Here is a 13,204-nt window from a genome sequence, read left to right on the forward strand (position 1 = left end):
AAAATATGTTTGGAGATTCAGTAATAATATTTATGCCATTTGAGAGCTATATATTGTTTTCTCAGACAAAAAAGTAAATTGAATAATGAACTAGTGCTATGAGGTCTGTGCTGGGTTTTTTTGTTTTTGTTTTGTTTTATTTATCAAAAAATAAATCTTAAAATAATCTCCCATGCTCATCTTGCTTTAAAAATTGATGTCAGTTTATTATGAGGTTATAGACAGAATTCAATTCATTTAGTGGGTTTATAAGTCAAGACTTGTTGTGAATATACATATTAATATCTCCTCATTTTGTCTTAATGTTCTGCTTTTAAAAATGAGCTGCAGTAGCACTTGGTGCTGACATTGCTTTGTGGGCTAGGACCCCATGGGAGGCCCAGGTGTGATTCCTGGCCTAACCTGAAGGCTGGGTGCTATGACGTGTGCCCGTAATCCCCGTTCCTCCAGAGGCCAACACAGGTGGATGGTGAGCTTGATGCTGGCCTGGGCCACATAGCAAGACCCTGTCTTTAGAAACAAAACAACGACAACAAAACAGAAAGAAAGAGAAAGGAAATCCAGGCATAATGGCCTACCCCTGTGGTCCCAGCTTGAAGGCTGAGACAGGAGGATTGTGAAACAGAGAAACTCATCTCAAAAAAAAAAAAAAAAAAATCAAACAAACAACAACAATAAAAAACTTCTAATTCAAGATGATGGAGATAAAGATAGTTATAATTTATGATACCTTAGTCTATTAAATGCCATGGCTAAATATAGCCCATTCTAGAGTGAGAAGGTTCCATTCCAAGGGAAGGAAAATAAGATATACTAAGTAGATTGTAAGTCCCAGACTCTAGAGTGAAATCACAGGATTGATCAGAGAAATTTTAATTTCCATTTGGAAGTCAATATGCTTTTTCCCCTGGATTAACTCCAATATGTTAATCCTGGTGTTAAAATATTAAAAACTAGAAGCCTGGCCGCGGTGGGGCAGTGGTGGTGTGGTGCTCCGCAAGGCTGGAGGCCACGTGATATTGGCGTTTGGTCCCTGGGTTGTCTAGAGTATGCCTGGCACATGCACGTGCCCATGGTCCTGACTGACTGGGGAAGGCTGGGGGTGGCAGCAAGGCGTAAGACCTGCTAGGATGCTTGCCTCTCTGTCTCTCTCTTTCTCTCTCCCTAAATAAATAAATAAGCTTAAGGGGGAAAAAAGAGACTAAAACTTAGAGAATGGACAAGACCCGGAAGAGCCCAGTGGGTTCCATGGGCAAACGATTAAATTTGACTGCTATTCAAACTTAAACGCGTTACATATCTGTTCAATTATTTAGGAAAGGTGGAAAGAACTGATTTTCAGTTATGTAGGCTGTATTCAGTAGATATATTTACTAATTCATTTCTGATGACAGACAGAGTTCCTTTTCTAAAGTATTCAGCCAAGACTGGGTTTGAAACAGCAGAAGAAACTAGAGCTACAATAAAAACAATAAGGTCAATAAAACAATAAGTTCTTATTGTAGCTTTTATTTTCTCCTACTGTTTTAAACTCAGCAAGTTCTTAGGAAGCATAAAGATGTAAAATCTAGGTAATATTCCATATCACCAGGCCACACTATTAAGTTTCAGATTTTCCAGTAACTTTGACCATGTCATAAGAATTTTCACTAGAAATGCCTCTCTGCTAGAAGTTTTGTGTTTTTTTATGTGACTTTAAGGCATGGGAATGGGACCAGTTTATCAGCACCACCAAACGGTACAGCAATGTATATACCCTTCCATTTAAAAGGGCCCCGAGCAGCTACTAAAATGGCTTCCTGCTAACCTGCTCCAGGGATAGATGAGAGAGAATTATTACTGAGTCACTTTTTCGGACTACCTTTAGCAACCGTAAAATTACTCACTCTTCTGTGGTAGTTTGGATGTAAACTGGCTAAAGGGTGAAAGAAGGAATCAAATAGAAAACTCCTTTACGGTACCGATGATGCTAAATAAGCTCTCTAAAATACATCATATTCAATGTTTATGTAAATGTGCTTTTATCATAGTTTATAAACCTGCACTTAGTGAAAGATGATTTCAGCAGGGCTCACGTGTTGAAACCAAAATTTATGTTTTGTTCTTCCTGTTGCTCTTGTCCCTTTCTAGGTAACCAGGCTCTGTTCTGGTTCTCAAGGCACATCTCTCTCTGGGGCAGCATCTCCTTCAACCTGGCCGTGTTCATCAATTTAGCTGTTGCTCTCTTCTACCCATTTGGGGATGATGGCGATGAAGGCAAGTGCTTGACTGTCCTTAAATAATAGATAGTTTTAAGTTCTAAAAATAATATCCTACATACATTTCTCAACTATTTAGAGCTTCAAAATAAGAATAATTTCATTCTTGGAAAATAGATATTTCTTTGTTCACTGGAAGTAGAGTCCGATACTGAGAGAGTAGATAGAAAACTATGTTCAGCAGAGACGTTAATTTTCAACAAGATCATACATAGACTAGCTATTGGCAAATAAAGCAATGAAAAAATATGTTCTTATCTCATTATCATGACCAAAAGCATTTTTATACTGTATCATCTCAATTTTGTAAATGAGAGTTTTGTGCCCAGATATTAATAGTGATTACTTTAAATAGTGACAATTTATGTTTTATTTTTGTCTCTTTACTTTCTGTCTTATCTAAGGTTTCTATAATAGGTATACATGTAGCCTAAATTTTTTTTATTCTATAATACTATATCAGGGATAATAAATATAAAATTAAATATTTATAATGTCAGGCTTTAAAAGCATGTGAAACAAAAGCCAACAGGTAGCATGGAGGTTAGGGGATTGGCTCCCACATAGCTGACAGCATAGTTCAAGTCCCAGACCCAGGGGCTTGAAAAACGTTCTGGGCAAGTGTGTGTGAATGCCAAAAACTCTAAGAGGAAAATGGAGGATAAGAGATTGCAGCATAGTCACGTTATTCCTAAGGGGTGATTTCTCACTTTCTCTCTCTCTCAGTCTCTCTTGGACAAGCGTACATGCCTATAGCAAACTTAAAAAAAAAGAAAGAAAGCGAAGCATAAGACATAATATGAGAATAAAATATATTGAGTATGAAATTAATATTATTAAACTAATAATACATGAAGTTTTACAAAGCAAAAATAAGAAAAATTATACCATTTAAGTGTAATGGCAATGTGGGAGAAATATGCTGAAGGGTAGGACTTTGGGAAGTAAGTTTTGTTCAAGTTTGACAAAGTGCATGAGAAAATATGTTATAGGCTTGAAATACAATTATGTAAATCACATGTGTTTATAGGGTTGTCTTTAGTATTTAATGCAATAGGTAAAGCATTTAGAATAGTGCCTGGAAAGCATTCAATAAAGTGTAGTTTTTGTTTTTACAAGGTAAATAACCATACTATAAAGGAAACCTAGTGAAAAGATGCTGTGATGAGGGCAGAGCTATATTTTAGATGAACTGGAGGTGAGCAGGAAGGGAAACAGGAACTTAAGAGTAATGCGCTAATTTATAGGTCCATTCCAGATGACAGATTTCAAAGTCCCAACCTTTAGCTGTGTCTGAGTGATGATGAAGGAAATCTGTTGTTTTGGAAGACATGTAATAATAAGACTATTTGGCAATGGAGTGGATGTATGAGTTGTGAAAAAGAGAAAAACATAGCAAATATTTATCCATCCATTGTGGACAAGCTGTAACTACACCAGGAAGTGGAAACTGCTTTCTCTTCACCTCCTTAAGTAATGAACTCTTAGCACAGAAGAATGTAACTCTTAGAGAGATGACAAATTAGCATTATCTGCACACAGAATGCTGAGACTAGGTTGGAGAATTCCAGTTAATAGAAGCATAAAGTCTTGGAAATGGAAATATTCTGAAAAAATCCATCTATTATCCAACCCTCATTTGACAGATGAAGAGACGGAAGCCCAGAGAGCCTAAAACATGGCAGCTCTCAGAGTAGACAGCTAAGCCATTGCTGTCCAGTCTAGGGGCTTTCTGCATGTATGGTTGGATCAGAAACATGTGGACAGCATCTTGGCTCCGATTGTCCCTATTCCATAATACTGGAATAATATTCTATTCCATAATATTCCTTACTTGACCACCAGAGCCAATGTGGATAGCCTATTATACATGAAATGCCCCCCCCACACACACACACACAGTGGCTCTTTACTTATTTAGGAAAAAGCAGACACTTGATATGTTTTTAATAGTTGTCTGACTAATAATAGTTATAGTAGTAATATTGATAATAATAATAATAGCAGTTGATGTTGTTTACCATTTAGATTGGGTCAGGCATTTTGCTGAGCACTTCACATACATAATTTCACTTCACCTTCCTAACAAACATTTAAAATGAATACCTCATTCTCAGGAGTGAATAAGCTGATCTGTCTAATAATTAAGGAGTGGAGCCCCAAGTTATGTATTTTTTTAATAAGGTCATCAGATGTTGCTGAGGCAACTGGTCCTTTAGCAAGGACCTGAAATCACATATACAGGAAGTTTGGGATAAGTTTCCAGCCCCTGAAAGGAGTAGGACTTAACAAATGCAAGACTGGAAAACATGGTACCCCATCATCAAGTGCAGATGCAGACTTTATTCTCTTTTTAATTATTTTTATTTTTTAATTTGACCAGAGAGAGAAAAAGAAACTGAGAAAGTAAGCTGCCAGGTCCAGGGCTCGAACCATTGTTGACTATGTGGGAGTCCAGCACCTCAACCACCATACCACCTACCTTCCTCAGCAGACTTTATTCTTGATAAAGAACTGGGTGGTAGTTAACAGCAGTAAGCAAGGTGGAGCTCAGACTTAGGGTTTCTGAGGGTTGCTGTGGTGCTTAGAAGGAAGGGAAAGCATGGGCAGCCACTTTGGCAACATGGACCCCTAAGATGTGTCTAGGTTGCTGGATTATAGTTCTGGATAGGTTACCTAATTCTGTCTCCATGAATAACGTTAAAGTTCTGGTCAAGATTAGCTCCATCTTTAAACCTCAGTTACACCCTATGTATAGCTAGGAAAGCTGAGAAAACAGAGCCAGAGCCAAGACAGATAAAGAGACATGGCCGTCAGAATTCTCCTGAGAAGGAAAATTTTGTGCTGGTGATCAAAGTTCTCTGAGGCTAGATTTTGTTAGACAGGGTGAATAATAACCTCTGCTTAAAATTTGCCACCCTTTCCAACCCCAGACCCTGATTCATGCTACTCCAAAGTAACAGATCAGTGTGACAGCGTGCACTAGGCCATGTATGCGTTACTACAGGTAGTTTCTTGTGCCCAAATATCTGGTTCACACTTGGGTTGTAACTAAAGCAGTAGTGTCCACTTTCAACCAGGAAAGTGGTGTGCAGTAATTAAAGGAAGACATTATAGGACCAGCAGATGGTGGAATGGCTAGGTTGCTGGATTGCCACATGGTCAACCTTGTTTTGAGTCCCAGACCCATTGGCTTGAAACTCATGTCAGGTGCATGTACATGTAAACCTGAAATCCCAAAAGGAGAATGGAGGAGAAGGAATTGCAGAGGGGCTATCCCACACACACCCCGGGGTGTGTGTGTGTGTGTGTGTGTGTGTGTGTATGTGTGTGTGTGTGTGATTTCTCACTTTCTATGTCTCTGGTGAATGCACACACCCTATAGCAAAAATCTCTCAAAAAGAAAAATAAAGGAGGGGGAGATATTCAAGGGGAAGGTGATTTTTGGAGGACCAGCTTGTAGGACACTCCTGGCCCTCTACTACATGTAGAGAATCTCCTTTCATTGCCAGACTCTGAAGAGCTCAGTTTGAATTTTTGCAGGCGTCCAGGGCTTATTTTTGTGGCTATAAGTTTTGGGTTGAGTTTTCTTGTTTGCTTGATTGGGTTTTGTGGCTATTTGTTTAACATATACGTCTCTAAAAAAGAAACTTGTTCATAGGTGGTGGAATGGGGCAGCTGTTGATGCCGGGGAATCTCCCAGATGTCCACTCAGCACTTAAAGATTGCATGACAACTCTCCCTGCCCCTGGGTTTCTTTTGGCAAAATTTTGGGGTATAGTTCTTTTTTTCCCTCAACTGCTTTGTGCTGAAGAAAATAAGTTGTTCATGGTTTTTAAAATTCATTTGGCTTAATCGCCATTGATGGAGCGCCATTATGTGCCAGGCATCATGCTAGACCCTAGAGATACAAAGATTAATAAAACCGTCCTTATCCTCAAGGAGCTCATGGTCTAGTTAATAGATGAAAAAATGCATAAGGCCTGGTACTGAAGACCACCCACGGTCTTATGGATGGATGTCTACTTGTGGTTGGCTGAAATGGAGGAAGAAGGAAAATCTTATGAGGCTACTTAGGAGGCAGAAAAATTAAGAGAAACTGGGACGGGAAAAGCAGCATATTCTTTACCAGAAGCCATGAAACGGCAACGAGAGGTAGATTGCAGAATTCCATTATATGAGCTGAAGTTTCCCATTTCACAGCTGGACTTTTCTAATTTTCTTTTATGCTGGATTAAATTCATAGTGCTTAGATTTAAAAATGTATAGGATAAATTCTTTTAAAAGAATTTATTATAAATATAACACATGCTCATTACCAAAACTGGTGTAAAGTTTTAACGAGAAAAAACAAAACAAAACAAAACATTCCACCATTAGTGGGTAAAGATTGGCTTTGAAAATGTGTACTATTTTCTCCAGAAATTGTGAGATTTCAGTTTCTTTTTTTTAGCATTGAATCTTAGATTAGACACCAATATCATCATTCTTATAGGAGGGAATTGTAATCATCCTTGTCAGTAAATAGCATTTTTAAATAACTTTTAAATTTATTTATTCCTTACACAAATAAATATTTAGTATTGAACTGTGTGCAAGGTACTATGCTAGGCATTCTGATTCAAAGGGATCAAACACTCAGTTGTAAAAACTGCCTGACTGGGACCAGCAAGTGTGCAGTGGTTAAGGTGGTTGGACTTCCACATGACCGACCCTGGTTTGAGTCCTGGACCTGATGGCTTGCTTTCTCACTTTCACTATCTTTCTTTCCTTCTCTCTCTGTTCAAATTAAAAATAATAATAATTAAAATTAAATAATTCTTTAAAAAAAAATACCTGGCTATGATTTCTTGTTTAATCAAGAGGAACTCTCAGCGAGCCAGATACTATCTAGGAAAGAATAGTCAGGATGTGGTTAGCTTATCTGGCATTAGTGACAATACGCAGTGTGACTATCTGTGCCAAGTCTGGGATTGTCACACCGAGACATTACTTATGAATTACACTCAAATGAGTGACCGAAAGTCGTTAAATGTGCCTTCAAGGTGTTAGCAGTTTTAGGATACTTAACAGTGAAACTCCACAACTTGGGACATTATAACTAAAGACTTAGTTCCATCCTAATGGAGCCCCAAATCTTAATGAGCATGAGAGAAAGTCGAAGGCATTATACTCTCTATGAATATGTGAAATCAATGAGGTTAAAGCTGATAGTGGTCGGGCTGTGTTTTAGAAGACACAGAGTGCTTTCAAGCCAACGTCATAATAAACATAAGTAGGGAACCCATTTTATTGGTACCCTATTCATTCCTGTCCTCTGGAATTAACTATGTGGAGTCCAGCAACATAATCATTAAGTCATCTGCTAGTCCCAAGATTTAACTATTAAAACACACACACGTGTGTATGAATGTCTAAGAGTATGTATTTGAAAGCCCGTATAAGTGGACAGGAATTAAAGGTGACTTTCTCTCCCTGTCCACCAATTAATCTTACCAGATTATGAATTTGATGAGGGGAGAGATCAAATCTCTTTCTAACTTTCTTTCATCATTGTTTGCTTTCAGAGACAACATGATAAGAACAGATGTCTCAAAAATGACCATTATCTGAACTAATGCTGTTATCTGAGGGGTTTTTGTTTGGTTTTTCTTTAACATCTGACAGGATCATTCTACTTAACTTTAGAGATTTATTAGCACTCATTATAAACTAAAGGCTTGTGTAGATTTTATCAAAGGAGTCCAGATAATCCTAAGGTTCAATAATAGTAGAAAAACTCTGCACATTAAAGCCCTCAAGGTGTTTTGCCTGCAGAAGTAAATTTTAAAAATAATAAAAAGAGATGTGGCCAAAAGAATAAGCACCATTATGGAATATTCGCCAAAGGAAGTAGTGGAAAATTTCCATTTTGTTGTGTCCCCTCTGACCATGTCAGCCTGTAGGCATGTGTTTGAAGTCTGAGAGCTGATTCAATCAGTCCAAGAATGTTGCCCTTTAATTACTTCTGCAAGTGCAAGCACCACATGACCATCAGAGGGGTATTCCTGGAATCTGCTTGTCATTGCAATGTCAATGAATTATACTTTTTTTTGAAAGGAAACATTATTTTTAAGCCTCCTTTTTGGGAAATTATAAAAATTTTAATTTGTAATGGAATTCATTTTTAAAACATTTGGAACTTTTATTTCCTGATTATTAAATAACTCACCTTTTTTTTTTCTTTTTAGAACCTATACTGGCTTTCAAATACTTACACTTAGACATTCATACACACGTGTGTGTTTTAATAGTTAAATCTTGGGACCAGCAGATAACTTCATGGTTATATTGCTAGACTCCCATGTAGTTGACTGCAGTTCAAGTCCTGGACCTGCTTGCTCAAAACTCACATCTGGCATGTGTGCGTGTATGCCTAAAATCCTGAGAGGAGAATGAAGGAGAAGAGATTGCAGGCTGGCCATCCTCCCTGGGGTGTGATTTCTCGCTTTCTGTCTCCCTGTTTCTTTCTCTCTCAGGCGAGTGCATGCACACTATAGCAAAAATCTCTCTAAAAAAATAATAAATAAATAAAGTTTTTGTCTCTATAAATATTATAGAAACTGGATTCTTCAGAAGAATCTAATAGAAACTTGATAATAATAGAAGGCAAGGTATGTGTTCTATGGGAAAAAATACTTGATTTCCATGATTTACCTGTAGATCTAGTAGTCACTAATGATTGATTTATAAGGTTCCCAGATGAGCTATGTCTTACCAAAAGTATTTCAAAAATAACTCTCATGTTAGAGAAAAATGAAGAATACTCAGACTTAAAGGAAAGAGCGTTAACTAGTAAGTATTTAAGTAGCCTGAAAGTAATCATAAACTTTCTGGAAATGTAATAATGAGTAATGTGTTCAGAGACACTTGACATAGGAAGAGTGCAGAGTGAGGTGGTTTTGAAACTCAGTGCATTACGGCTTGACTTGCTACAGCATATGAAGTGCAGCAGTGAACGTGAGCATTTTCTAGTTTTGCGCTCAGCGAAAATGAACTTCTTCCACATTTTACAGGTACACTTTCTCCATTGTTCTCCGTTCTTCTTTGGATAGCAGTGGCCATCTGTACGTCCATGCTGTTTTTATTCTCCAAGCCTGTGGGTATACGGCCGTTTCTTGTGTCCATAATGCTAAGATCAATATATACAATAGGTCTTGGGCCTACATTAATACTTCTTGGTGCAGCTAATGTAAGTACTTTATTTGGCCTTCTACTATTACAGAACTAGTTTAAAATGCATTAAATATAAAATGTAACTATATGCTTTAATTCATTCATACGCGGTTAATTCTAATTTATTGCAAATCTAAACTAATCAGATTGTTATGTATACATTCTTTATTTAATTTTGAGAGGAAGAAGAAATGATAAGTAAAAAGCTGATATATTTAATAAATAGCATTTAGGTAATGACCCGGTTCTGCCATAGTTTAATGCAATCCAGGTTTAATACCTTTTTTATCCCGTACCAACAACTATTGACAAAAGTGACATTTAGCCACTGTTAACATCCTAAAGGGACTTCTAAGTTATCCAAAAAAGATTACATTATATTCAGTAGAATTTTAGAAGTAAGTACCTTCTATTGAACAACCTAAGGAGAGGAGTTGTTGTGTGAGATAATATGAACTTGGTCTCTTTTTATGTGAACATTCCTATAAACTTGCGAAAGGCATAATTGAGATTAGATGAGTTTTGAGGGTTTTTTTGCAAAATTTTGAGATTATTGAACAAGGAAACACATCTTAAAACTTGAGTTAGGTAAGATTAGAATAAGTAAGCCAGAGTACTATTTTAAAAAGCAAGCAATACATTGATAGAAACAGTACTATCCAAGAAATAAAATTTTAAAGGGATTATCCAACTTTATGTATGGCAGAGCCATAAAGGGATATTAAGGAGAGGTAAATCATCAGGTTAATGAAATAATAAATGGTCAGGTAAATGAGTAAGTATTATTAATATGTCTGCTGAATACCTATAGCACTTTCTATTTATTGCTCACTGAGTTTCCAACACAATGTTCTGTATTCTGGATTTGTAGGTAGGTCTTAACTCCCTAGTACATTACATGGCTCTTTAGAATTATTTAGATCCATTATTTAACATCTAGAACATCACTGATACTCAATAAATATTTATTGAATTAAGTTAACAAATGAGTGAATGAATGAAAGAGTAAATGATTACCTTTGTATTCTTTTACATTTACAGTGCTTTGCATATAAACTATGTAGCAAATACTTATTGAAAATAGTCAAAATATTTGATAGTTATAGTGCTGAACTAGTACAAACAATTCCAGTTCTGTGTTTTTGACCTCTATTTTATACCAATGTTTCAAGAATTGAGCATGATATTTATAAGGTTCCCTGTTAATTAGAACATCCAGGCAAACAAATTACCCATTTTTCTTTCAACAATTTTCAATAAAGGTAAGTGTATTATATATACCAAGGAGTCTCTTAGTAAAGATTTTTGTGAAGTTCCGCATATATACTATCCTACATGTTCCCTGGGGACAGAAGTTGTCACATTCATATGTATAATCCTATACTCCCCACTCTCTCCCAACTTTTTTTGGGGGGAGGGGGGTCTATTAGGTAAATTATTTAAGTGCATTCTTTTTTTTTTCTTTTTTTGGAGTATAGGGCGCATGCACTCGCTAGACAGACAGAGAGAGACAGAGAGACAGAGAGAAATCACCCCCCAGGGGGAATGGTCACGCTGCAATCCCTTCTCCTCTGTTCTCCTCTCGGGATCTTGGGCATGCACGCACACGCACCCGGCATGAGTTTTAAGCCACTGGGTCCAGGACGTGAACCACAGTCAACTATGTGGGAGTCCAGCGACATAGCCATTACACTTACTGCTGGTTCCCAAAACATGAGATCTTTACAGCCAAATTATAATTATTGGATTGTCCAAACCCATTTTTATCCACCTTGACACCTTGTATTTAAACATTTTAAAGTGTTCACATGTACTTTCAGTGCTTTGGAAATAAGCTAATTTGTCAGTATTATGAACCAAGCTAGTTAGAATTCGTTAACTTATTTACATTTTTCTAAACTGTATGTTGGCTTATTTTTTTTCCTTTAAAAATATTGGACCATATTATTTGGAGAAGAAAATAATATTCTAAACTGGTAACTGGTGCTCAAAACATTAACCCAAGTGAGAAGATGAAATTTTGAGAAAGTGGAACAACAACCAGCTAAAACTGAGCCAAAAGTAGCAAACTCGCGGATCTCTGTTAATAAGAAACACTGAAAATCCCAAAAACTAGATATGATTTGTACCATCCAGAAGCTTATATGTCAGATCACTGATCTGCCTTTTCTTTGTCTTTGAACCAAGAGATAAGGAATAGCATTCTGATGTCTACTGGGGGAAACCAAAGACATCTGAATTCTCCTCATGAAACAGGATACAAAGATAGCTTCTGCCTAGTATGGTGAAAATAATTTCATCCTAACAAATGACTGTTCATGTGAGGCAAATTTTATGTTTTAATTTCTTCACCAGAAAGAAGATATGTTTATTGTATTAGATACGTTTATTGTATTAACTTTGTAATTCTAATATCCTTCATAGCATGCAATGTCTACACAACCAAATGATATAATACATTACAGCAGATCAGTCGAGGAAATTTAAAGAAAATAATATCAGTTTGGGACAAATAAATTCAGTGAAATAATTGTAATTTGGATAGTGTCAATATTGAAAGAAAAGTTTTTAAACTACAAATTTAATATTATATGGCATAATTATAATGTTTTAGCAAATCATTATCTACCTTAAGTTTTAGCATAACAAGTTCACTACAAACTGTCTATGGTTTATCATTACCTAAGACACAGAAAAAAAATAAAATAAATGAAAAGATGATTCAGTCGTATTTTGTACCTTGGATTTTAATATATTAGCTTAATTTACACTTTGAAGTTTTGCATTGCATAACTGATGAAACTATACATGCTAAAATTATAGGTATCAGAAACAGTAAAAACAAAAGATTATCCACCTGATAGTGTAGACTTAATGAGAATCAGAATTGTAGACTTACGCAAATCAACAAGCTTTGAGATTTCATTCTTTTTATTAGTGAAAGACCGATATTAAAGCCTGGTCTATCCTTACTGGGTTGTTGAGGAGATCATTGTGATTAGCATGGAAGATTTAGGAAAGAACAATAACAGTGATAGTGATACAATGGTAGTAGTGGTTGCTATTTAACAGGTATCTAATAATGTAAAGCACTATTTAATCATAAAGCGTTACTATCATGATTTTTAAAGTATTTGTATTTTGGCTCACAGAAAGCTATTCACTTCTAGACTCTGTCTTTGACAAAGTGTAGCAACTACACAAAATCTCTTTTTTGAAAAAGCTATCAAGTGGGAAAAAAAAACTCAAGCTGTATTCTAAGTACTTAGTATTAATCAGTTTCTGTTTATTAGATGTTCCATTTTTATCATCTTTATTGATTTCTAAAGACAAAAGTTTTCAACTAGTTTTTCTTGTCATAGGCGTTTTCTTAATATTTGACTTGTTTTTAAAAATTCAAAAAAAATTTTTTTCTCTCTTCTAGAGCACATCTTACAAACTAGTCTAGTTTTCTTCTTATCCACTACATTGCACTTTTAGCTATTCATTATGAAGATTAATATATTATTCTGACAAATATAAGCCCACATTTTATAAATTTGAGATCAGAGATCACTTAATATTTTTTCATACCATGAAAATGATCTATGAGCTCATTTTGATGATAATATGAGGGGATTTCAAAATGTTCAAGGCAAAATAGAATTAAAGCATGAGTTTATTTTGGTACAAAAACATTGAAATTTATGCATAGGTTTTTTAATAATATGCATTTCCATTAACTTTTTTTT

The 13,204-nt window shown here is 35.9% G+C and overlaps 1 protein-coding gene across 1 annotated transcript in view; it reads left to right on the forward strand.

The window, feature by feature from the left end:
* Positions 1-13,204, forward strand: part of ITPR2 (inositol 1,4,5-trisphosphate receptor type 2) — a gene marked incomplete in the record, with an annotated part of 493,922 nt that overhangs the window by 380,413 nt on the left and 100,305 nt on the right. Inside the window, 2 exon segments of the mRNA XM_006140313.2 lie at positions 2,131-2,256; positions 9,314-9,489. Coding sequence (XP_006140375.2) covers positions 2,131-2,256; positions 9,314-9,489 — 302 coding nt within the window.

This window comes from Tupaia chinensis, unplaced genomic scaffold (assembly GCF_000334495.1).
Source record: "Tupaia chinensis unplaced genomic scaffold, TupChi_1.0 Scaffold000028_1, whole genome shotgun sequence".
NCBI classification, from domain to species: domain Eukaryota; kingdom Metazoa; phylum Chordata; class Mammalia; order Scandentia; family Tupaiidae; genus Tupaia; species Tupaia belangeri.